This window comes from Sinocyclocheilus rhinocerous, unplaced genomic scaffold, assembly GCF_001515625.1.
Source record: "Sinocyclocheilus rhinocerous isolate Xijiao unplaced genomic scaffold, SAMN03320098_v1.1 scaffold1326, whole genome shotgun sequence".
In the NCBI taxonomy this organism is placed as follows: domain Eukaryota; kingdom Metazoa; phylum Chordata; class Actinopteri; order Cypriniformes; family Cyprinidae; genus Sinocyclocheilus; species Sinocyclocheilus rhinocerous.
The window spans coordinates 51,375-75,622 of NW_015659713.1; the positions used below are offsets into that span (position 1 = coordinate 51,375).

General features: G+C 40.6%; 2 protein-coding genes across 4 annotated transcripts in view; both read left to right on the forward strand.

The window, feature by feature from the left end:
* Nucleotides 1–7,671, forward strand: part of LOC107724159 (ETS domain-containing transcription factor ERF-like) — a 56,208-nt gene extending 48,537 nt beyond the window's left edge. The window contains exons 3-6 of one of the 3 annotated variants that reach the window (XR_001638000.1): nucleotides 934–1,049; nucleotides 1,144–2,177; nucleotides 3,104–5,284; nucleotides 6,941–7,671. Coding sequence is in view for 2 of the 3 variants with exons in the window: in XM_016532964.1 (XP_016388450.1) it covers nucleotides 934–1,049; nucleotides 1,144–2,177; nucleotides 3,104–3,691; nucleotides 5,348–5,356 (1,747 nt within the window). In the remaining variant the exon portion in view is untranslated. Of the gene's footprint in view, nucleotides 1–933; nucleotides 1,050–1,143; nucleotides 2,178–3,103; nucleotides 5,319–5,347 lie in introns of those variants that run through there. The other 2 variants (XM_016532964.1, XM_016532965.1) reach the window with 2 other exon arrangements.
* A 3,840-nt stretch (nucleotides 7,672–11,511) lies between these two features.
* Nucleotides 11,512–24,248, forward strand: part of LOC107724155 (protein capicua homolog) — a 39,382-nt gene continuing 26,645 nt past the window's right edge. Inside the window, exons 1-2 of the mRNA XM_016532958.1 lie at nucleotides 11,512–11,736; nucleotides 18,700–22,560. Coding sequence (XP_016388444.1) covers nucleotides 18,804–22,560 — 3,757 coding nt within the window. The 5' untranslated portion in view covers nucleotides 11,512–11,736; nucleotides 18,700–18,803. The remainder of the gene's footprint in view (nucleotides 11,737–18,699; nucleotides 22,561–24,248) is intronic.

A 24,248-nucleotide genomic window follows, 5' to 3' on the forward strand; every position in this document is an offset into this window, starting at 1 on the left:
TTTGAATGAAAGATCAAAAGGATAAACAATGCAGATTTATTTTCACAGCCGCCTTTGCTAATATTTACTAAGGGTGCCAATATTAGTGGAGGCCACTGTATATATATATATATATATATATATGAATGTGTGTGTGCAAATTTATTATTTAATTGAATTTAAATTAAGTAATTTATTTTTTTCAGATTTTCTTACAAATTATATATAATATAAAAATAATATATATAATATATATTATAGCGCATCTGATTTCGCTCCCTTGGTGACGTGGCAAAGGGATCTCATTATAATATTACTGCCCCTTAATCTGTAAGTTTCCACTCACGGCACTGTCATTTGATTTCGCAAGTGACAACGGTATACCAGTTCTAACGCCATGGCGAAATTTTAAGCAAAACATGCTAACTGTTCTGTCTTTGGCTGCACAGATGAACACAGAACACTGTTTAGAGTCCCACCCTCAGAGGAGACAAGAGATTTATTTACTGTATATTGCTGCTACCACACAGATCTAAAATAAACAAAATGATGTAAATGATCTGTGGGGTATTTTGAGCTGAGGCATAATTTGTCTCCTTTAAATGACAATGACTTTGTATTTAATTTGTCCCATTTTCCGATAGCATCACTCAAGCTGCATGAACTCCACAAGTTTGTGTCAAATCTGATGTGCATGTTCTCCAGGATGATTTGAGATGATCCAAAGAGCATCTTGTGCTTCACTGGAAGCAAGAACATATGATTGTCTGTACATAGAGTATATATCATCAATATCGTACATTTACTTATTTGATTAGTGCGGAATCTGGATTTTTTCTTATTCATTTTACATCTTAACATTTCTTTGTTTTAAACTTTTAATAATCCAATACCTTATTTCAGGTTAAATTTGATTTCAGAGTAGGCTAATGTGTCCTGCTTGTCTTTCTGCAGGTATTATTACAACAAGAGAATTCTACATAAAACTAAAGGAAAACGCTTCACCTACAAGTTTAATTTCAACAAGCTGGTCCTGGTCAACTACCCTTTCATTGATATGGGGTCTGCAGGTACAAAACGAGGACACACAAATCACATACATTTGTTTACATAATAAAATGCAAAACTCAATTAAGACCTCTACCTGTGTTTGTCTCTCCGCAGGAGCAGCTGTTCCTCAAAGTGCTCCACCAGTGCCTACAGGTCCCCATTTCCGTTTCCCTCCATCCACTCCTTCAGACATGCAGGTGTCTGAAGTGCTGCGGTCCCCCAGCAGTGAAGAATTGCGCAGTCCGGGGATGTTCAGCGGCCGCCGCATCGCCCGTGGGTCTGTCTCTGACTGCAGCGATGGAACTTCTGTCAACTCTGAGATCGAAGATGGGAACGGAGGTGCGGCAGAGGAGAGAGTGACTGAAAGAGTGGCTGAGAGAGGTGGAGGAGGTGGCAGTTTCCGAGGTGCTGTTCACCCTCGTCTGTCTCACGAGGCTATGTTCAGGATGTACGGTGGACCGGGCGGTCACAGAGGTCATCGAGTGTCAGAGGTTGGCGGACACAGGGTTCATCCCGAGCCTCTCTCGCCATTCACCGTCTCGCCTCTGTCCGGTCCGGGAGGTCCAGGCCTGTTGGTGCCACCTCTCTCGCCGGCACTCTCCATGACCCCAGGCTCTCACCTGGCCTACACTCCCTCCCCTACCCTGTCGCCCATGCCTGGCTCCATCTTCTCCTTCAACCCAGAGGACATGCAGCGCTACCTGCAGGCTCACACCCAGAGCGTCTACAATTACCACCTGAGCCCTCGTGCCTTCTTTCATTACCCAAACATCATCGTTCCTCAGCCTCAGCGCCCCGACAAAGGCATGCCCGGACCCCAGGGCTGTGATCGTGGTCCTGCCGAGAGGCCTTCGGTGCTCAACAGCCATCACTCCATCCTCCCGCCACCTCACGCTCACCCTATTCACCATCACCTGGGGGAGGAACAGCACCATTCTCCATTCAAGTTCAAACTCCAGCCTCCCCCATTGGGCCGAAAACAGCGCGACAGTCAGGGTCGACAGGCCTCGCTGTCCTCCACATCTACATCTGGTCTGGGTTCCTCGTTGTCGTTTGGGAGTGACCTCAGTTCAGCCAGCGGATCAGGACTGGTGTCCAACTCCTCCTCAACCGGCTCGCTAAACAGCGCGGGGTTGCCCAAGATTAAGGTAATCAGGAATTATGATCTATACAATCACATGCACAGTTATAATTGCTACTTGCTACCTGCTACTTAGAGTTTGTTAGAGAACAAACAACTGAGGATCACACACTGCAAGTAGTTCCAAACACAACAAAACAGTGTTTTAAAACTGGCTCAAAATATCAAACATGATGACATGTTTGATATTTGATATGAAAAAATCTAGAAAAATCTAGAGTATGTGCCCATGATACACTACGCAATTTTCTGTGAAATCTGTAAACTCTGACTGTCCAAAGTCTGGCTCTGACTTTCGGCAGCTAGCATTGATTCTCCATACTGCAAATCAGGGCAAAAATCTGGGCAGAATTCATGAAGTGTATTCCAGCATTAAAACGTTTACGCAAAACTTTTATAGTGTATGTAAATGTACTGAATGGTTGTTTACATCAACTCCAAATGTTCAACACTAAAAATGAAGCAATACATCTCTAATATTTCCTTGACAAGTCAGAAATTATTTAACTATCGAAATATTTTGAGGGCTTCATTGAACAGTGCCGAACATTCCATTAATCTATCCAAACTTTTTAGGGAATGACCTAAAAAAAATCTGATTCAGACTAAAATGGTTTTATAAATAGTCACTGTTTTACTTTTCTGATGCTTAATTTTAACAGACCTAAAGTCAGAGTTCCCACAGTCCTAGAAAACCTAAAGATAGGTTATTTCAAAAGTGTCATTTCCAGGCCCGGAAAACTAATAGAAATACAATTTTGCACAATCTAGTTGTAGTTATGCATAGTTATAAATTATTTATTTGCATTGAAATTATGATCTGTAGTGCAAAAACAATTTTTTCAGTCATCACAAGCAACTGGAAAATTCATGGGAATTAGTCAGGAACACCCAACTCTGCTTTGACACTACATGCACTCTTTCTCTCTATAGGTTGAGCCCATATCTGACATTGAATCAGAAGAGGAAGTCGAAGTAACTGACGTCAGTGATGAAGAAGCTGATGAAAGAGATGAAGAGTTTGATGTTTTCCCCTCTCACTACCATAAACACCGTCATCATCATCACCATAATCATTATCCACACAGCCAAAAGCACCAACAGCCCAACGGCACTGATGCCGCTCTCCACCCAGATGAGGACTTGGAGGAAGAGGTGTTCAAAGCCCCCGCACCTCCACCCTTCTTCATCCCTCCCACCTCTTCCTCAGGTGATGGTCGCCGTAGTAACTCCATTGTGAAGAGCGAACCCGTGGAGCCTGCGGACATGCAGCTGCCACAAACCAACTCCCAGTGCATCCCACTGAAGCTCCGGTTCAAACGGCGCTGGGATCAGGACCAGCACATGGAAGAGGCGGAGGACAAGAAAGTGAGAGGAGAAGAGAGGGGGAGCGAGAGGAATGGGATGGTGGAGGAGAGTGAGAGTGGGAGTGGAGAGGCAGAGAGCCCACCTCCTCTCGCTCATCATAGAGTTAGCACCGAGCTCCACCGAGCCACGGCACAGCTGTCACTGGAGAACAAGGAGTGCTGATACGCATCGACACACCTAGACGACTGCTGATACACAACTCGACAACTGCTGATGGACCCACACTCACACGTGACTTTTTAAATCAATGACTGCTGCTACTAACAACAGTAATACTGACACATACTCTTCACACTTAGACTAACCGACCCTTGCTTAATTTAATCCCGTTCCCCAGGCTACCCTCGTTCCCCCGCCGCCCTCAGCTTCAGACGAGGGGTTCTCCAGCACATGTTCCAGTACATCTCATTGTGACCGTTATGAAGAATGAGTTCACCCACGTGCCCCAGCGACCCTCAGGAGTCATGAATTTGACCTTTGGCACTAGAGAATATTTTATATTTTTAGAAGATAATTTTATTTTGCAAAGTGCCTGTGAGCTGTCCCTCAAAATCCCACAAAGAGAACTAGAGATGGGTGTCAGAAAGACTGGTTTGAAAGGTCTGGTTTGAGGGGCTTGATCTTCTTCTCCAGCAGCCCAGCATTATTTTCCTCAGCAACAGACTGTGATCAGTCTGCATGTGATGTGGTGGGATACAAATGCACAGAAAGTCACAAACAGACTCTGTTCTAAAACCAGCCTGGTCAGAAGTCCGAACCCTCAGGGACAAAATCCCTCAACGCACACACACACACACACACACTCAGACATGACCCCTTTCTTATTCCTTGTATGAAGTGTCTGATTCGAGTTTGATTGTGTGTGTTTCGGAAATCTAGCTGTGTGTAAGTTCTCAGGAAATCTCCCTCCTTTCCTTTTCTGTCCAAACCAGCTCACCTTAAAACTCTCTTCCGTTCTCTTTTTTTCCTCTGGGACCATACCTGAATCACTTTCATTCCATTGGGGACGAAATGACTCGGGCATAACATGCGGTTCAGAGACCATACTCCTAAATATCTTAAATGGCTAGTTCCTTAGTTGGTTAGTCTTTGAAACGACAGTCTGAAGGTAATACACATTAGGGAGTTTATAACAAGCTTCCCTTGTATAGTCAGTCCTTTAAGTGTGAACCAAACCAGCATCCCACACACACACGCACACAAGCTTGTACAGTGATACTAGACCGTCTGGGGCTCAAAGTTTAACTATTTTGGCGCTTGATGTACCATTTAGAACCAAGTGCTGATTCTTTGTCCTGATTAACTGTCCTCAGTCCTTGGACCTCTATGAGATCTTACTATGGACTGGGGGAGGTGAAATAGCAGTTTCAATCCATAATCCCTTACATTTAAATACTAATTTAAGAATAGAAAGACAGTAGAAGGCATGTGTGGCCAGAAGTCGCTCTCTTGCGCACACACACACACACACACACACACACATACACACACTCTGCCTCTTATGCCTTGTTTTAATAGCATGTCTGACAAGGAAAAACAAAAATCTTAAAAAAAGAACAGTATACATTCAATATACCTTTATATATTATGTGTTGCACATACTATAAACGGAAAGCATAGCATTAACAGATATATCAATTTCAGGGGGTTTGTATCAGATTTCGTTTTGAGGGGAAGGTTGACTCTTCACCTCAGGGATAATGTTGCTATTTGGGTAAGGGAGGAAAATGTTGCTTTTCTTGTCAGGTTAATAAAAGGTAGGGTCAAGGAGCGAAAGAATAAATTGCACAGCTGTCACTGGAGAACAAGGAGTGCTGATACGCATCGACACACTTAGACAACTGCTGATACACAACTCGACAACTGCTGATGGACCCACACTCACACGTGACTTTTTAAATCAATGACTGCTGCTACTAACAACAGTAATACTGACACATACTCTTCACACTTAGACTAACCGACCCTTGCTTAATTTAATCCCGTTCCCCAGGCTACCCTCGTTCCCCCGCCGCCCTCAGCTTCAGACGAGGGGTTCTCCAGCACATGTTCCAGTACATCTCATTGTGACCGTTATGAAGAATGAGTTCACCCACGTGCCCCAGCGACCCTCAGGAGTCATGAATTTGACCTTTGGCACTAGAGAATATTTTATATTTTTAGAAGATAATTTTATTTTGCAAAGTGCCTGTGAGCTGTCCCTCAAAATCCCACAAAGAGAACTAGAGATGGGTGTCAGAAAGACTGGTTTGAAAGGTCTGGTTTGAGGGGCTTGATCTTCTTCTCCAGCAGCCCAGCATTATTTTCCTCAGCAACAGACTGTGATCAGTCTGCATGTGATGTGGTGGGATACAAATGCACAGAAAGTCACAAACAGACTCTGTTCTAAAACCAGCCTGGTCAGAAGTCCGAACCCTCAGGGACAAAATCCCTCAACGCACACACACACACACACACACTCAGACATGACCCCTTTCTTATTCCTTGTATGAAGTGTCTGATTCGAGTTTGATTGTGTGTGTTTCGGAAATCTAGCTGTGTGTAAGTTCTCAGGAAATCTCCCTCCTTTCCTTTTCTGTCCAAACCAGCTCACCTTAAAACTCTCTTCCGTTCTCTTTTTTTCCTCTGGGACCATACCTGAATCACTTTCATTCCATTGGGGACGAAATGACTCGGGCATAACATGCGGTTCAGAGACCATACTCCTAAATATCTTAAATGGCTAGTTCCTTAGTTGGTTAGTCTTTGAAACGACAGTCTGAAGGTAATACACATTAGGGAGTTTATAACAAGCTTCCCTTGTATAGTCAGTCCTTTAAGTGTGAACCAAACCAGCATCCCACACACACACGCACACAAGCTTGTACAGTGATACTAGACCGTCTGGGGCTCAAAGTTTAACTATTTTGGCGCTTGATGTACCATTTAGAACCAAGTGCTGATTCTTTGTCCTGATTAACTGTCCTCAGTCCTTGGACCTCTATGAGATCTTACTATGGACTGGGGGAGGTGAAATAGCAGTTTCAATCCATAATCCCTTACATTTAAATACTAATTTAAGAATAGAAAGACAGTAGAAGGCATGTGTGGCCAGAAGTCGCTCTCTTGCGCACACACACACACACACACACACACACATACACACACTCTGCCTCTTATGCCTTGTTTTAATAGCATGTCTGACAAGGAAAAACAAAAATCTTAAAAAAAGAACAGTATACATTCAATATACCTTTATATATTATGTGTTGCACATACTATAAACGGAAAGCATAGCATTAACAGATATATCAATTTCAGGGGGTTTGTATCAGATTTCGTTTTGAGGGGAAGGTTGACTCTTCACCTCAGGGATAATGTTGCTATTTGGGTAAGGGAGGAAAATGTTGCTTTTCTTGTCAGGTTAATAAAAGGTAGGGTCAAGGAGCGAAAGAATAAATTGTACATAAGACTCTAACAAAGCACAAGAGCTTTGCACCACAGATGATGTGGCACATTCGGTTCTTTAACCAGCACGCACCTCTTCAACATCCTGTTCTTACTGCCACAACTTATGTGTGTGTGTGTGTTTGAGAGAGGCTGCAGGTCTCTGTGCATGTATGTAACACCACACCCAAGGCTGTAATTCTTTTGAAATCTTGCATCATGAACCTCATAAACCTGTGTGCACTAAAGCCCTGTGGAAGTTGAGCACAGGACTTGAGACATCAAGAGGGTGGCCAGTCGGACACTAGCCATGATATAATGGTTTTACAGTGACAGGAAGGAGTTATATCATGGCTTAAGTGTCCCTAATACCTAAGATAATACATCAAACAAAATTGAACTGGCAACGGGTTACCTCCTCAAAGTTTTGGACTCTTTCTAGCTGCCTTATTCCCACTTTAATCAGATTTGATTATGTTTCAGATCTCCTCTTTCTTTCTTAATCAATTAGTCAAGTCTTTAACTAGGGTGCACGCCCGGCATACCTCAAAATAAAAAAAAATAAAATAAATTGAGATGGGGTGAGCAGTATTGACCAGTGCAGTCTTGTAAACTTTTGTTTGGGCACAAAGTGTGTGCATTGTTTCTCTTTAGGAGGGAAGTTATTTGTTTTCTCTTAGGCTGCTCTCATCGGTTATCCCAGGATGTCACTTTTTCAAGTCGAATGATGTTTTGTTTTGTTTTGTTTTTCACCCGAACTGCTCCTGTTTATGTGCTCTCTGATGTCAATGTTGCTGTTCATCCTAATTATTATTAGTTATCATTATTTTGTTGACATATTCTCCTCATATAGTAGTCATGAGAACATTGTATACAATACTGTAAGAGATCCTTTTAAGAATGTTTCCCCCCACCCCTGCCTTCCCACGAGCAACCCGACAGTGTGTTTAGTGTAACATTTAAACTTTTGTAAATTAACGTAAAACTGTAACTTTAATATAGGTGGTTATTGTGGAGAGATATAGGATGGAGGAAGGGCATTCAGGGGAGGATCGGCCTTATGATTTGAACTCAAGTCATGTCATGTAATTGTTATTTTGTAGTGTTACTGATTTCTTGCTCTTGTACATTTTTTTCATCGGGGGATTGTATGATTTTAAAAGATATATTGTGTATTGTTTTATTGTGTAAAAGTATCTCTCTCACTTTCTTTCTTAAAATTTTTTTCTGTGGTTCCATAATTCATAATAACAGGTTTTATTACCATGATGTAACATTTTAATTCCTCCTTTTTTCATTTTTTTTTGTGTTCTTTTTCAGAATTGTAATTAAAATGTAATCGGGGTCAATTAAACTGGTTAAAAGCCATCTGGTTTCTGCAACCTTTTGTTATTTTTTATTTCAATAACTAGCATGTCAGGAGGCCAACGTGTCTGTAGATCTACAATTTGATGCAGTGCAAGCATGACAAAATTATTAACAAGTCAATAAAGAAATAAATATGATTCCAAGCAAAGCAATATGCTTTAGATGACCATTAGCAGTTGAGAAGTTCTTTATTTATTAAATTCATGTTGTGTATCCAGCCTGTTGATATAATATATAACATAGACTTTTTAAGACTGACCTCTGCTGTCTGAAGAGCAGAAGTACAAGCGTTATCAACCATTTAAAATCATCAATATTGATTTTTAGAGACATCCTTAGAGACATCTTTTCCTGCTTACAAATGATATATGTATTCTAAATATGAAAGTACATGTAAGTAATATTGCTAAATAAAATATTTAAATATTTAGTTTAATTTTAGAGGTATATGAATGTCATGTTAAGCAAGACATATTTTGCTAATTCTATTATGATTGTGTTATGAGGGGCCGCTGCACATATCTGTCAGTTTTTGTCTACCAAAGACCAGTAAACCTTTTTTTCTCTCACTTTATAGCATCTGCTTTCTTATTAAGTGTCTGTGAAGGTGAAAGTAGCAAACCGAGAGAGACAATATACACAAAGATGTAACTCTTTAAAGAACAAGTTCAGATGGACCATTTTACGTGAACGTTGAACTTGACATTGTCTGATGACCTTAATTCACATTTACTAGTAACCTTTTTTTATCCACTACCAATTTAACTTAATCAGTAGGCATCAGGTCTGTCTACTTGTTCAAATCAATGTTCTTTATGAGCACTGACTGAATAAAACTTCAATAGACCGGTTGTGGGATTCAAATGAAACCTGTGATTATATTTCTGCCTCTGGTTCATCTCATCATCCCTGTCATGTTTTGTTTTGTCACATTCTCTGTCTGTCGTCTCCCTTTTACTTCTTTTATCGCTTCAGTAGTTGTCTGCATTTCAGAGAACTAGAGGAGGGAATGCAGTTCCCTGTACACAGTGGGAGTGTAGTCTACACAGTGGGAGTGTAGGGAAGAGGGATAGATGTATGACGGCTGATTGACACAGCTTTGCAGAGCCAAAATAAAGGGGTTGTCATCATGGAGGGGGTCAGGTCAAAGGGCAGGGCTCTGGGGAGAATAAGTGCTAATAAGGGGGTATGACACTTTAAGATACTCGATTGCTACAAAAAGTGCTTTATTTTAAATTCTCCATTTTCGTCTTGATTTATGAAAAGTGCACAAAAAAAGTTTACCTTATTCTTAGTGTTTTGAATCCCCCTAAGCCACCACACAGTGGCGCGTGCACGTATGTTTATAGTTTTACAGTTTTGTGTTTATCAAGATATAACCGACAGAGGTCGCTGTACATTGCTTTAACATTTGAGGATGGCGCTTGAGAGTACTTGATTCTGGCTGCAACAGCGATTATGTAACGACGTCTTTGCTTCTCAAAGGAAATTCACAACGAACATTCATTCGATAATGTAGATGTACGCTTCAATGCGTCAGTATGTCTGAATTTGGTTTTCTGTGCTCGGATGGGCTACGTTTGAAAAAAAAAAGTTTCAAAACAGTATTTGTATTTGAACAAAATTTTAAAGTACACTACTTGGTTTTCTGACGTGTTTTAAAACGATGGCTTATCAGTCACTAGTATGTTGTCCTACTACGCATCAAGCACGGGGTTAGGCGAGTATGTCAGGCCACGCCCCTTCCATCCAGCTGGTGGCAACATGCTTCATGACTTCATCGCTGAGTTTGATCATTGGCTCGTCGACGCGGCGCCTCTGGCCAATCACACAGCGGCACGATGACGTCACCTCCAAAATCCTGCAAGGGTTGTATGGATGGGGCGGGGCACAACGGCACATACGTTAGAGACAGCGGATTGCGGCGCAACGATTGGCTCTCGCACACGAGGTGAGGGGCTGTTGCTGAGAGAAAAGCGAGGCAGAGTGGAAAAAATTGAGAGAGAGAGAGAGAGACAACAGTTCATCCCGTATTCACAAGCACAGTAGTGTGAAAGTGAAATGGTTAGTCAGGGAACCGCACAAGGGTGGCTTTATTGTGATTAACCGAATCCGTTTAGTGATTTTACCTTTCTTTTTAATCCTCAGAATTTAACAGATTACTAAATTTTAGTATAGCAAATAGTATTAAACTGAAACGTGCGAGTTTTTCTTTTAGTTTACAAACATTTCTTGCAGTTCAGGGGAAGTGAAAAACTAGTGATTTTAGGATGAAGTGTTGCGCTGTCGTTTGTGGTAAACACGCACCTTTTTTTAGGGAGCGAACACTCGTATCGCGTTATTGGCCAGCGCTTCTTGAACACTTCCCTAGTGCCCGCCCACACCCTGTTCCTATGGTTCCCAGCGCTCTCATTGGATACTGTAACTTTTGGAGTGAGCGCCGGCTTGGTATCTAGTTTCATTGCGATTGGGCCAAAGCGCCTGCCAATCAAATGGAATAAACCACTGAGAAACGCCTCTAAGTTTGTGCCGTCACGTCCATAGGTTACTGTATCTGTCAGTGCGCTCTGATTGGCCAGGCGGGCCAGCTGTTAGTGGTTCATTCACCATTTTGTGACTGTAGTGGAAAAGGGATTCATATAGTTCTTAATCCCTGTTTTAGTTGCTGTTGGGAGGGGGGCGAAGATGTTTTACGGAGGACCGATATAAAGTACATTTCCCGACAGACAGAAGACATGGATGGACGTTGCTCGCCACTTCAGACGAAAGGACAGAGCCCATCTGCAATTTGCACCGTAAATTCATCGGTTACCTCCTAAGTATTTCTGCTGTTTTGGTAAGTAGTTATCACTCAAACGAATCCACCGCTAATATTAGTGACAACCAGTATTTTAGACACGAATGTTGTGTGCAAAAGACAAATGGAGAACAAATCCGCTCACTAAAATATCAAGGAAGGACCTAGAGCAAGAAGAAGGAAAGGGGTGGGGATGCAGAGTTAAACTTTGTCAAATGTTTTAAACACAGCGTTCAAACCAAGCTTTTGAGTAAATTATTAAGTTCTCCCTTTCATAATTGTTTGGACTGAATGGCATGAGTTTGAGCAACTTGAACAGAGCAGACTGGCACTCATGCACTGCGTTACGCACTGGCAGGATTACGCTCGAGGATTCACCATTTTGTGACTGTAGTGGAAAAGGGATTCATATAGTTCTTAATCCCTGTTTTAGTTGCTGTTGGGAGGGGGGCGAAGATGTTTTACGGAGGACCGATATAAAGTACATTTCCCGACAGACAGAAGACATGGATGGACGTTGCTCGCCACTTCAGACGAAAGGACAGAGCCCATCTGCAATTTGCACCGTAAATTCATCGGTTACCTCCTAAGTATTTCTGCTGTTTTGGTAAGTAGTTATCACTCAAACGAATCCACCGCTAATATTAGTGACAACCAGTATTTTAGACACGAATGTTGTGTGCAAAAGACAAATGGAGAACAAATCCGCTCACTAAAATATCAAGGAAGGACCTAGAGCAAGAAGAAGGAAAGGGGTGGGGATGCAGAGTTAAACTTTGTCAAATGTTTTAAACACAGCGTTCAAACCAAGCTTTTGAGTAATTTAATAACGTATCCCTTTCCGAATTGTTTGGACTGAATGGCATGAGTTTGAGCAACTTGAACAGAGCAGACTGGCACTCATGCACTGCGTTACGCACTGGCAGGATTACGCTCGAGGAAGGAATGCACTACCTACAGTACTAGCGAGTAATAACGTCACGGCGCCAATGTAAAAACAAACAAATTAATACTTTATTCGGTAACCACCACTATTACTCGGACTTACTACACGCGCTGTCATCAGCCCGCTGCTAGGACGGCTCATAAAGGTGGGTCATTTGCAACTTTTGCTGCATGTACGTCCTTATTGACATGAACAACCTTTGCGTAGTGTTTTTGCGCGTCAGTGCGAGTGTGTTTGAACACGTTTTAACGCTTTCTTTTACTCTCTCACAAGGTCTTTCCTTGTCTAATTTAGCTGTTGCGAGTCCTTGGCATAGGCTAGTACTACTCCCGTGACATTGCGAAGCACTGCGAGTACTACTACCACCGGCGGCTTTCGTGCGCATTCTGACGGTACGCTTTCCATTGTTGTGTATTATTTCAGCGGCTCACCTCATAGTCCAATACATGTCGGAATACGTCCTTATAGAAGTATAAAAAAAGCCTTTCAACCGAGCATCAGGTTTATAATCAGTTAATATTGTAATTAATATTTTAAAAGTATCGTTCAGTACTAACGGGCCTCCTTGAATATAGCCGTGTTGACACTAGTGGGGTTTTCATGTTACACACTCTTGAGATTTTGCCATCTTCAGAGATGCACGTAAATAAGATGCACTCTGCTGTTAAAGAGTGTCTCCATAATGATGGCTCAGTTTGTCTGCATTAACACCATCTGTCAATTCATTTCTCATCAAGTCATGTGTGCCACTGCATGCTTTTAGTAATGGTAAGTGTTTGCCACTGAGCACCTTTGCTCCTTTGGGTCATGTTGGATAAATGAGTGATATTCTTCCACGTCTGACTGATGATGGTGGAGTGTTTATAGAATGTTGTTTTGGGCAGCCTTTCGTCTACGTCACTCACTACATGTACTGCTTCATCATCCATACAGCTCGTCTGAAACGTGCTTTATAGGTAATGGTAATGTTTAGCTACTGATTTCAAAGCGTTTGAGCTCTTTTGCAGGGGATTTTTTAATAGTAAACTGCACAGCTGCTGATTTTTCAAAGAGTATGGCATGTGTCCCTTATGTCCCTTGTTGTGCGCTCATCTCTTGTTTTTGCTGTTTCATGTGTGAGACTGTAACACCCCCTTGGTGACCCACTTTAAAGTCCAAATAAAGCAGGTAATGCAGTTGGAAATGGTCGGCCTTGGGGAGGAAGGAAGTCATAGCACCCATGCATGCCCCTGAGCTGCACAACACTGCACTGCTGCAGCCCTGCACCCTTCTGTATGCCCCAGAATGCACATTTGCAGAACAATCTGTGAATGAGCACAAAATCAGTGTTGATACGCAATGTGTTGTGTGGAGTGGGCAGATCATTGACTTGAAAATCGCACACATTGGTGTATAGCACTGTCGTGGGTTGTTTTTGTTGTTTTGCTTATTTGGTAACCCGCAATTTTTTTTTGCATGTTTATTTTGCTTCGTAACACTGCAGTGGAGCGATGCACTGTAAGACTTATTCTCCAATTAAATCCGAGTAGTGTGACAGGCTGGCATACTGGCATCACAACTGCGTGTGAATCTGTGTCCCCCTTTTCTGTTACCCTGTCACACATCAGTCTGAATATATACGATAAGTGCTTTATTGACCGCTAAGGGGAAACAGTGTATAGATGTATGGTTGGGTTTTGGTTTGAGCAAAGTCTTTGACACAAACAGTTGCTCCATTGACAACTGGTTCACCGTCAGCAGTGTGTGTGTGTATGTGTGATCTTGCGTGTTTGTGCTTGGCATTGGTGTGTGACGCACATATTCTAGGCTTTACGTTTACAAAAAATCGATCATTGTGCAATATTGCTCTTAATCACGGTGGCTTAACACTCAGTATTAAATTTATAATATCACCTTTTAATCTGGGTGAACTGAAATATGTTCTGGCTCATTTGAGTCACCTTAATAAATGTAGCTAAAGCCTGTGTGCATAATGACTATAAGTGAAAAGGAAAAACAAATGGATTTGTTGAGCCTTATAAACAGGAAATATTTATTATTAATTCTGAAATAAATAAGTTGACCTTTTAGGATCAAGGTAGTTGTTCAGTGACAGCTGAAAGTATCTTGTCCATATATCAATTAAAGTCAAGTGTGTATGTGTTTCTATAGTTTTGAAGTGGATTAAGGTTGTAATGAACAGCAGTTGCTGGCCTGAGGACGAGGATGGCAGGTTTTACAACGATGTTCACATAGACTCGTATAGAAACAGCAACGGTTCAGCTGAAAACACTCCACTCAGAGTGTGTGCTTGGATTGGACTCCTGTCATATGGCTGACGTCAGAGTTTTTCTTGCTTTAGTTAGACCTTTAATACAGGTATCATACTAATATCCAAAATGCTGAGGCTTTCGTTCGACCAGCTGTAGTCACATACATAGGAGTCAGAGCTGTCACAGTCACGGGAAGTGGACCTAGGATTAGCTGAAAGTGCGTGTGTGCGTGTAGTTTTATATAGTTTATCGTTTGTAATATAATTATTTTCCAAATATGTTAATCTTATCATTTAACATATAGATGCATATCACAGATTGCTGTGGTTTCATGTTTGTTTCTTTTTTTTTCCTGTTGTGATTCCTGTATTATTTAGTCTAGAATTCTATAACATATTTGAAAGAATCCTTTTTTGGGTACTTAGTAACTACTAATTGAATGAATAATTCTCAGTCTAGAATTAAGGGATGGTATATATATATATATATATGAACTTATTACTCCATTTATTATTATTACTTTTTTTGAAGGCTGAATGATATCTAAGCAATGAAATAGATTACAACATTTACACTAACTTGTGGTATTACAGCATTAGTGCTAGTTTTAGTATCACTCGCAACTTGGCAAGTTGTCCAGCATGTTGATTTAATCTAGTTAATGCAGATTTGAAAAGCAAAATTCTTCCACGTGAAATACCAAAGGAGGCCTGAGATGATAGTGATTTAAATATCAAATGCAATTTCCTGGTAATTATCAGTGGTTCAAATTCATGAGAAGTAAAGCTTCCGCTAATAGTGATTTTGTGGATTGTTCAAGTAAAAGGGTCACATGTTTTCTAGATTAGGTTGTGCAGTTTGACATCTTCCACGGTGTTTTCAGTTTCCTGTGCAGGAATTTCTAGAAGCTGCAGGGATCTCTGAATTTATGCAATCTTTGCAACATTTTTAACAACATGCTTAAGCTTCACGGCTGAGAAGATTATATATGATCATGGTATATTTCAAATTGCTGTGATAAATTTTCAGATCATGGCATAATTCGTTGAATTCTGTCAGCCATAAACAAGAAGTTGAAAAATCATTTGCAGTACTAAATTAAATACAAACTTAAGGGTCATGTTGGCTCTACATCAGTAAAGAAACAACTACGCTTATCATATATTAATAGACTAATGACAAGGAAGACACAACATGTTCAGGATTTATTGCGTAAAAGATTATGATGCACTTACAATCATATTATAGCTTTATTGCTTAGGATATTGCAGTTATGCTTTCACTTTTTAGAACAATATTTATTAACATGAATGTTATTTATCCCCTCACTTATTTACAGACTTTATTGTGTGTTTGTTTTATTGTTTTTCCTATTTCATTCAATTTAATTGGTATGCTGGGTGACTAACTGAATATAAACCTCTAGAATAATGTTAGCAAATTACACAACCATGTGATACACAACCAACTGTAGCTCCGATTTACACCATGATTTGTATGTTATATAATTTATTGTGAAAATTGTTTTTGTGAATTTACTGAAATGTGTAGTAAAGCAGTATATTGAGGTGAAATTGCCAGTGAACACAGCAAAATTTGTGGCAGATTCTTCTTCTTTTTGAAGATCGATCATGTAGTATGTGTCACACCCCTGTGGACTGTTGATTGTGGTTTCTCCCTCTGTGTCCTTATTTGGTTGTTCCTGTTCTCATTATTAGTTAATCACCTCATTGTGCTCACCTGTCTGGCCCTCGTTATCTGCCCTATATCAGTTCCTGTCTCTTGTATTCTAGTTTGTCGGTTATTGTGAATGTTGATGTCTACCGTGTCTGGATTTCCTGTTGTCAAGTTATTAAATATCATTGTATTCGTCATCTTTGTCGTCCTGCCTGATCTCTAGAACACCCTGCCCGTGATAGTATGAGTCATAGGTTCTTTACGACATGGGCATAATTACTTTATTTTAAGTGTTCTTAGTGTGTGGATCAGGTCTGGCCCTTGGGTATTTTTTTGCCATTATTTACTTACAATTATTTATTTTCTGACCGCCCTGCCAAAAAAGACACTCACACTTTCTTTATGGTTTTAACAGTGCCAAGACTTTCTGACTCCCCATCAGGTGGAATACAACGGGAAAAACATGATATTAAATTACTAACTTATGCTGAGGTCAGAAAAAAATTGATAAAAGTGGAATTTACTCTGAATTTTGGCCTGATTGTTTGACTATTGGTACTATGCTGACTCGTATATTTTGTTTTGATGCGTGCATCTAAGTCATTAAAATTGTTTTGCAATTACTAAAATAACATGCGGTAACCATTTCAAAAACCTTCTCACAAACATATCTTCTGAAATTTCAGAGACAGGTTGCTTATAATGTGATGTAAAGATCCTGAATTTTGAGTTAAGCCTAATAACATTGTTTTCTGTATAATATTCCATGTAGTAACCAGGAAGGAAATCTCTCTCCATTGCAAATAAACAGTTTAAGGTCAGTAGAAACGCTGGGTGGGGTGTCTCTTGGAATGACTCAAAGAATTCCCCAATTCTCCTTTTAAAGCCTGCATCTCTCACAGGAAAATCCTGTGCGTGGGAGTGTCTGTTTGCACATTTTTTGTGAGTGGGTGAGTGTGGAATAGTAGAGAGAGTGAGAAATTGAGTGTAGAGGAGTGTGATTTCACACACGTGTTTGTGTGTACTAATGAATAAGGACAGGCTGGTAAAGGGGGACTGGCTTAAAATGCTTTTTATGTGTAGAGGAGTGAATGTTTGAGTTTTTTCCTGCTGAAATCTCAGCCTGATTTTCCTCATGTTTGTGTATTGCAGCGTGACAGCAGATGCTAAATATGTCTGTTTTGTGTGTATTATGTAATGTGAGTATGGGAAAAGAAGTACACAGGGGCGCCCACAGAATCCCAATCTGTGATATGCACTTGGGTGCTATGGATCCCCCTCACATAATTTTGATGTACGCAGACTTCTTATTGTGAGATATACGTATAATCACACAAAAATCACAATCACGAGACACAATGAATTATGCACACATTGATTGTTGATTTGGCATATCTTTACATTATAGGACATACACTACAGTGCGCACTTCTGACAAATTATCATTATCGTTATTTAGACTGTGAAAGTATACAGATATACTGACATCATATTGACACTTTTTTTATTTGAAGGCACTTAAAAACAGGCATATATGCAAAATGTGTTTATCTATTGGCATGGCAGCCAACATGAATAAGAGTAGCCACTCTCTTGCCTAATGCAGCAAAATCCAGGGCTTAAACCTGCCATGTGCTGTCAAATCCAGTTATCCTGATTTTGGAATAAAATTCAGGCATTTTTAATGGTGGATTTATTTTCATCTAGTTTTTTTGAGAGGGTCAAAAAACTAAACATAAATGGGTGACAAGTAAGGACACATAATTTTTACATTTACTCATGATTTATTGACTATTCGTTTAAAATGTCATACAGGACATTTAACAGTGTTTTGATTTTAAGTGGTTTTTTTAATAGTTTTTTTTTACTTAAGTTGTGTGTCAGCTAAAACATGCAACTCTGATAGACTAGATTTTCTTCTGGGCCCTTGTGATTTTCTCCCTGACAGTGGCATGTATACTACTTATGTACCACATACCACCTTCTCCTGTAATGATGGAAAATGGATGAATCTTTTTTAAATGTTAAAATAATAAATAATAATATAAAAAAATATATATAAAAAATCCAAATAAAAGAACAAATATTTTGCCTTCAATAGAATGCTATTAACCTTAACTTTTAAAAATGCTATAACACTAACCTTTAACACAAAATAAAATGTTATGTACTTTTTAAAGGTTTTCATATGACATGGAAATTTACAGCACAGGTTCGAGTCTGGGGGGAAAAAAGCAAAATATCTAGAGAAATATATTTTCTGCACACCATTTGACTTTCAGTGTGTATTTCAAGCATTATGATTATTTTGTTTTAAAAATCAAAGCAGTTTAACTGTACATGAATACATTTTGATCATCCAGCCTTGTTTTCAGAAAAGTACTTGGTGTACTGGAGAAGGTTTCCTCGTTGTAAATGTTGTTGCATGTGAAACTTTCTTGTGTTATTCATAAGCACACTCATGGTCTGCTGTTTTGCGGTAGCCTTTTTACTCTGTATTTGAATAACGTTGATATCTAATCATCTGCCTAAATATAAACATTAGATTTTTTTTGTCTGTGTGTACACAGCGCTATTGTTACTGTTTGGACACATTCATACACATGGAGCACTATCTTCCCAGTTACTCTATATTGACAACAAGGAAATGTCTATTTATCTGTTTCTCCTTCACTTTTTGTCTTTCTTGTTCCAGGGTGTTGTGAGGAAAAGAAAAAGAAACCTCAAAATAGCCAACTAAACAAGAGAAAAGAAGGAAGAAAAAAAGGGGAGAAAGAAATAGTTGCCAAACTAAAAAAGATGAGGCCACCAAAGAAACAGAGAGGACGCTCTCCTTTATCGACAAGAGCAAAAGGAGCAAGAAAACGAGTGGGCAAGCTTGAAGAACATTCACAGACAACACCGCCTGGACCGTCACACCAGAAATACACTCCATCCAAAGAAGATAGCTCTCAGGACAAGCATATCAAGAGTAGCAACTTTCTAAACAGTGAGGGGTTAAAAGAGCAAATAAAAGAAAGGACAATGGAAACATCAAAATCTGAAGGGAATGCAGTAATAGTGAATAAGGCAAAAAGCCCCAAGAACGTTAATACTAACAGTTTAACAGATAATACAGACTCAATCAAAATAGCCAGCAACGCACATGAAAATTCACATAGTAATAGCACAGACATCTGTAACACAAACACACAAAACTTTACTAGCACAAACAGTAAAGGTAGCAACCAACATGCAAACAGCACTGCTAGCAATACACAAAACACAAATACTACAGCCAACAGTTTAAATAAAAATAACTCTTTGAGTGCCAACCACACTTCCACCACACCCTCCAGTCGAAAAACAGCTACTTTCAAAGCTAGGGTGCCCAAGAAGAAATACATGTATGAACATCAAGCTTCCAGTACTTCTCCCATCAGTTTGACCCCTGTAGCTCAACTCACTATTCATAGCAACCATCTAAATTCCATTTCTCAGAGCACTAATCCTGTGGTCAGAACTGATTTAGTGATAGCAGATATTTCTGATCTGGATAATAGTGTGAATAACAGGAGAGAAATAGGGAAAATAGCAAGCACAGAAACTCCAAAAGGAGATAGAACTAAGGGTGATATGTTGAAAAGTGAGGTGCCTTCCGAAGGAGAAAAGGTGGTCCAAATGGTGGAAGTAGATGGATATGGGGAGCAAGCTCCAAATTCTGTGCGCTCATCATCCACAGACACAGCCAGTGAACACTCTGTGGATCTGGAGGTAGTTGAGCCCTCTTGTGTGCAGCTAAATTCAGGGAACCATGTAAGAGCGCCAAGAAGATTCAACCTCTCCAACAGTTCAACCCTGTCTGTCCTCTTGTCCCCCAATCACATACAAACTGAGCAGGTAGGGTCTGCAACAATAGCAGAAGCACTAGCTAAAGGACTAAAAAACCAAAGGGTGCTAGCACGTAGACGACCAAGAACTAATTTAAAGGAAGATGAGAAGCTGATCAAGGAATATGTTTTTTTCTGTGGTGTGGTGCGTGGGTCCAGTAGAGAGCAGCTGAATGTAGAGTTGCAGATTAATGGGGAGGGGACACTGCTCTCATATCCATTTCATACATTAGTAAGTCGCCCACACCAACCCATTGACCTCATTTTAGACGCCCCACCCCCAGGAAGTGAACTTGTGGAGGTTGGGACACGTGTTTGCGTGCCTTATGGAGGAGATAAAGGTAAAGAGTGGTACAGAGAAGGTGTGGTTGCTCAGGTAGACTCTCATTTAGCTTGCCCCTACATGGTGCTTTTGCAGGAGGAATTGGAGCAGGAGAAAGAAAGGTGCAGCAATGAGGAGATGCAACAGACATCAAGAACAAAGAATGTATGGGTTACTCGCCAGAACTTGCGCCTCCTTGTTCCGCCATGGGATGGGGTTATGAGAGAGAAAGAACAGGAGGAGAGAGAGCACAGGGAGGAGATAGAAGTGGAGAGAGAGCTTTGTCAGTTAAGTGAGGGAATGGATTTAGTAAGTGCAGGCCCTCCCAGGGAGAACTGCAGATTCCCTTCTCCAGACACAGGGGTTCATCACTATGGAAGAAGCACACATCTTTCATCTTCCACTTCACCAGCAGTTGTTATGGTAGCAAACAGTATGTTTAGTTTAGCAACTAGGAGGGAGGATGATGGAACTGGGAATAGGGAAAGAGTTAGAGAAAGAGAACACGAGCGAAAGCAACTGCAGACTCCAGAGGTGGACATGGAGGTTTTGCGGCTTAACATGGCACCACTCAGAGATGGTGGAGGGCCCGTAGTCTCAGGGGGACCAAAAGCAAGTGTGCCTAATCAGCACAGACAAATTCTTTCCAAACCTCCTGGGTATCCAAGTCCCATTACAGTGGTGCGAGGCATCGCCGGGACTTCTTTAGGAAGTCCACAGCCCACCCCTTCACCTGCAGTTTTAGGGTCTGATGGGGGGACCTCTCACCCTATACCACCCTCTGTGCCTCCTTCCCCCAGTTCCAGGGGTTCTCTGACACCTCTAGAAAAGACTCCTACACCTTCACAGACCTCCACCCCAATTCCAGGGAGTTCTGCTTCTTCTTCTGCTTCTTCCTCAAGATCAAGGACACCATTGGCAGCTGCCCAACAGAAATACAAGAAAGGCGATGTGGTTTGTACCCCTAATGGAATCCGTAAGAAGTTCAATGGGAAGCAGTGGCGCCGCTTGTGCTCACGAGAAGGCTGCATGAAAGAGTCCCAGCGTCGTGGCTACTGTTCTCGTCACCTCTCCGTGCGCACCAAAGAAATGGAGGGAGCAGTGGGAGAGAGAGGGAGTGGAGGAGGTGGAGAGAGTAGCTCAGGGACTGTGACCCCTTCAGATCTGCGGGGTCGTGCTAGCAGTGAATTTGATTGGGATGAGACTTCTCGCGACAGTAGTGAGACAAGCAGCCGAGGTACTGACTCTCGTCCACGTCTTGGCTTGCCATCACTGCTTCCTCAAGATTTCTCTCGTTTTGACTTTGATGAATGTGAAGCTGCAACTATGCTGGTATCCCTGGGCTCAAGGTCTGTAACACCCTCATTCTCACCAATTTCAAATCAGTCCCCATTCTCACCTACACCTTCCCCATCAGCTTCGCCACTTTTTGGCTTTCACCCTGCAAATTTCAGTCCTGTTACTGCCTCTCCAGTTTTGCCTCCTCGTCGCCACAAACACCCCAGTGGTACCAACAGTGGTGTCCCAAAACATGGAACAGGAGGCACAGAGAGGGAGAAAGACAGACACTTGTCTGGTGTTGTGCCGTCCTTCCACACTAATCTAACCTTCACTGTACCTATGAGCCCAGGCAAACGCAGGACGGATGCCCCACCTCCTCCAGCTCCTCTGTTGCAGGAATATGGCAAACCCAATCAGGAACAAAGCTGTCGGGACCCTTCTCTTGTAACAAGTCTCTGCATTATCTCTACTCAGACGACTACTGTCACACACCCCCAAAGACTGACTTCAACTACTGTCTCTTCCCCACCTGCTTCTCCCCTATTCTTAAAATCAGGTTCACAATGTACAGTCTCCCAGCAGCCTCTGAGAGACTCTCCAGTAATAGTGAGAAATCCTGAGGTTCCTTTAATAAAGTTTACAGAACTGCCACTGACTAGAGTTGCAGAGGTGGACAGGACCAGTTCCACAGAAAACAGCCAAACTGGTGTACATTCAGAGACAGGACTACATGTTCCTGTTCCAATTAACGCTGCTTCCACTAATGGATCTGTCTTACTGCAGAATCCCACCTCAACTCTTGTTCTAGTGTCTACTACCTCTTCCATCCCAAACCCAACCCCTGCAGGTCTACCTACACAATCCAGCGCCACCTTAGCCTGCATATCAGTGCCTAGCCCTGTCCCAGGGCCTGGTCTCATTGGTGTGGGGGATGGAGGGCGACAAGAGAAGAGTGGTCAAGTGACATTGCAGCAGCCTGTCCCTTGTCACCCTGCTCCTACTGCCCTGCTGCCGCTCATACTTTCCACAGAGACCTTGCATCCTGTGCCATGCAAAGAAATCATCATGGGGCGACCTGGGACTGGTAAGAGAATTCTATATTTACATGTAATGCTAACACCAATGTTTAAGTTGTGATTCCCTGGACAGTTGTTATTTTGCTTTAATTACAAAAGAGAATATGCCATGTTAGACTAATTCAATGAAAATTTTAAAAATAGAAACAATTTAGAGAATATGGATGCCCATAATTTGTCAATTTTGTCTATGCTCACAATATGTCAAAACAGATTGAATATCATTTTTAAAATGTGTTTCGGAAGACTGTACCACAAATATCATATTTGGATCTTTAAAGAAATGTAGAATAGTTATCCGTTTAATTAAAATTTTTCAATGGCAAAGTGGCATTGCTCTTCTTGAAGTTATGTAACTGTTAATTAACAAAACTATTCTACTGATTAAGTATTTTATTGAAGTAAAATAAAGGGAGAGTTCACTTATAAATGTAAATTCTTTCATCATTTGCTCAGCCTCATGTTGTTCCAAACCTGTACTACTTTCCATCTTCTGTGGAACATAAAGAAACATATTTTGAGAAATGTCTTAGTGTTTTTAAAATATCCTGTTTTGTGTTCCTCAGAAGAAAGAAAGTCATAAGCCCCTGATCGTTGATCCCTTAAAATGAAACGGTACGCGTGACATTACATGTCATATCCTAATGTCACATGTCTTTACGCCATTTGTATGGGATGTGTGTGAACGCACGCACAGATTCCAGAAAATCACTGGCAGTGTGAATAAACCAAAATCAAACCATCCCGGGACAAATCACGGGACACATTTTCCATGTATTTTCCGGAATCTCTGTGTGAAAGAATCTATACAGATTTGGAATGATAAGGGCCAGTAAAATAATTTTTATTTTTGGGTGAACTATCCCTTTAAGCTATTGAAAATATTATAGTTATTGAAAACCAAAACCAAGTATTCATCAATACTGTGGTATAAGATTAATGTAATGTTGTGTGTGACAAAAATATTACTTTGAGCACTGAAAACACATTGACAATCTATAATTCTGACATTCTAAAACATTGTAAAACATTCATTCTCATTCTCAGTTTAAAACATGGCTGTCTGGAATACTTTTAGATTTAAGTGGTTACTGATCACATTTTGCAAAATGTTTTGTATGATGACCAAACTATGATTGATTGTTGTCCCAGGCAACCGATTTCCTACATAACTGTGCTAGTTTCTTGTTTCAACTCTTCCTTATATATAAAAATAATTTCAGCTCTGTCAGTTTATTTTTTTTTTTTTGCGACGACTAGCTGACTGTACTTTATTCCTTATGTAATTAAATATAAGTAAATATTTATATATTTTCATTTGTGTTGTAATATTGATGTTTCATGGTTCATGTTTAAAAACTCAGGTTCAACAAAAAAAAGCATGTTTTTTTATTTTATTCTTTTTCCATTTGTAATGAGAGATGGATTGGAAATTAGTTTGAGAGAGCCCTGTAGTGACAAAACAGTATCTAGTTGTCCTGGCACAGTTTTCTAATTTTTCTGAATTTTACATGTAATTAAAATAATTTTCTTTGTGATAATTATATTTCAAAACTCTAAAAATGACAGTTAACATTTATTTAGTTTTATTATGATTTTTATTTTAAAATGATAAATGATAAATATGGTTGAAATATTGTTTAAAAGATGGTCCTGCTTCAGTTTTTCAGAAATGTTCACATTATTTTATAGCATT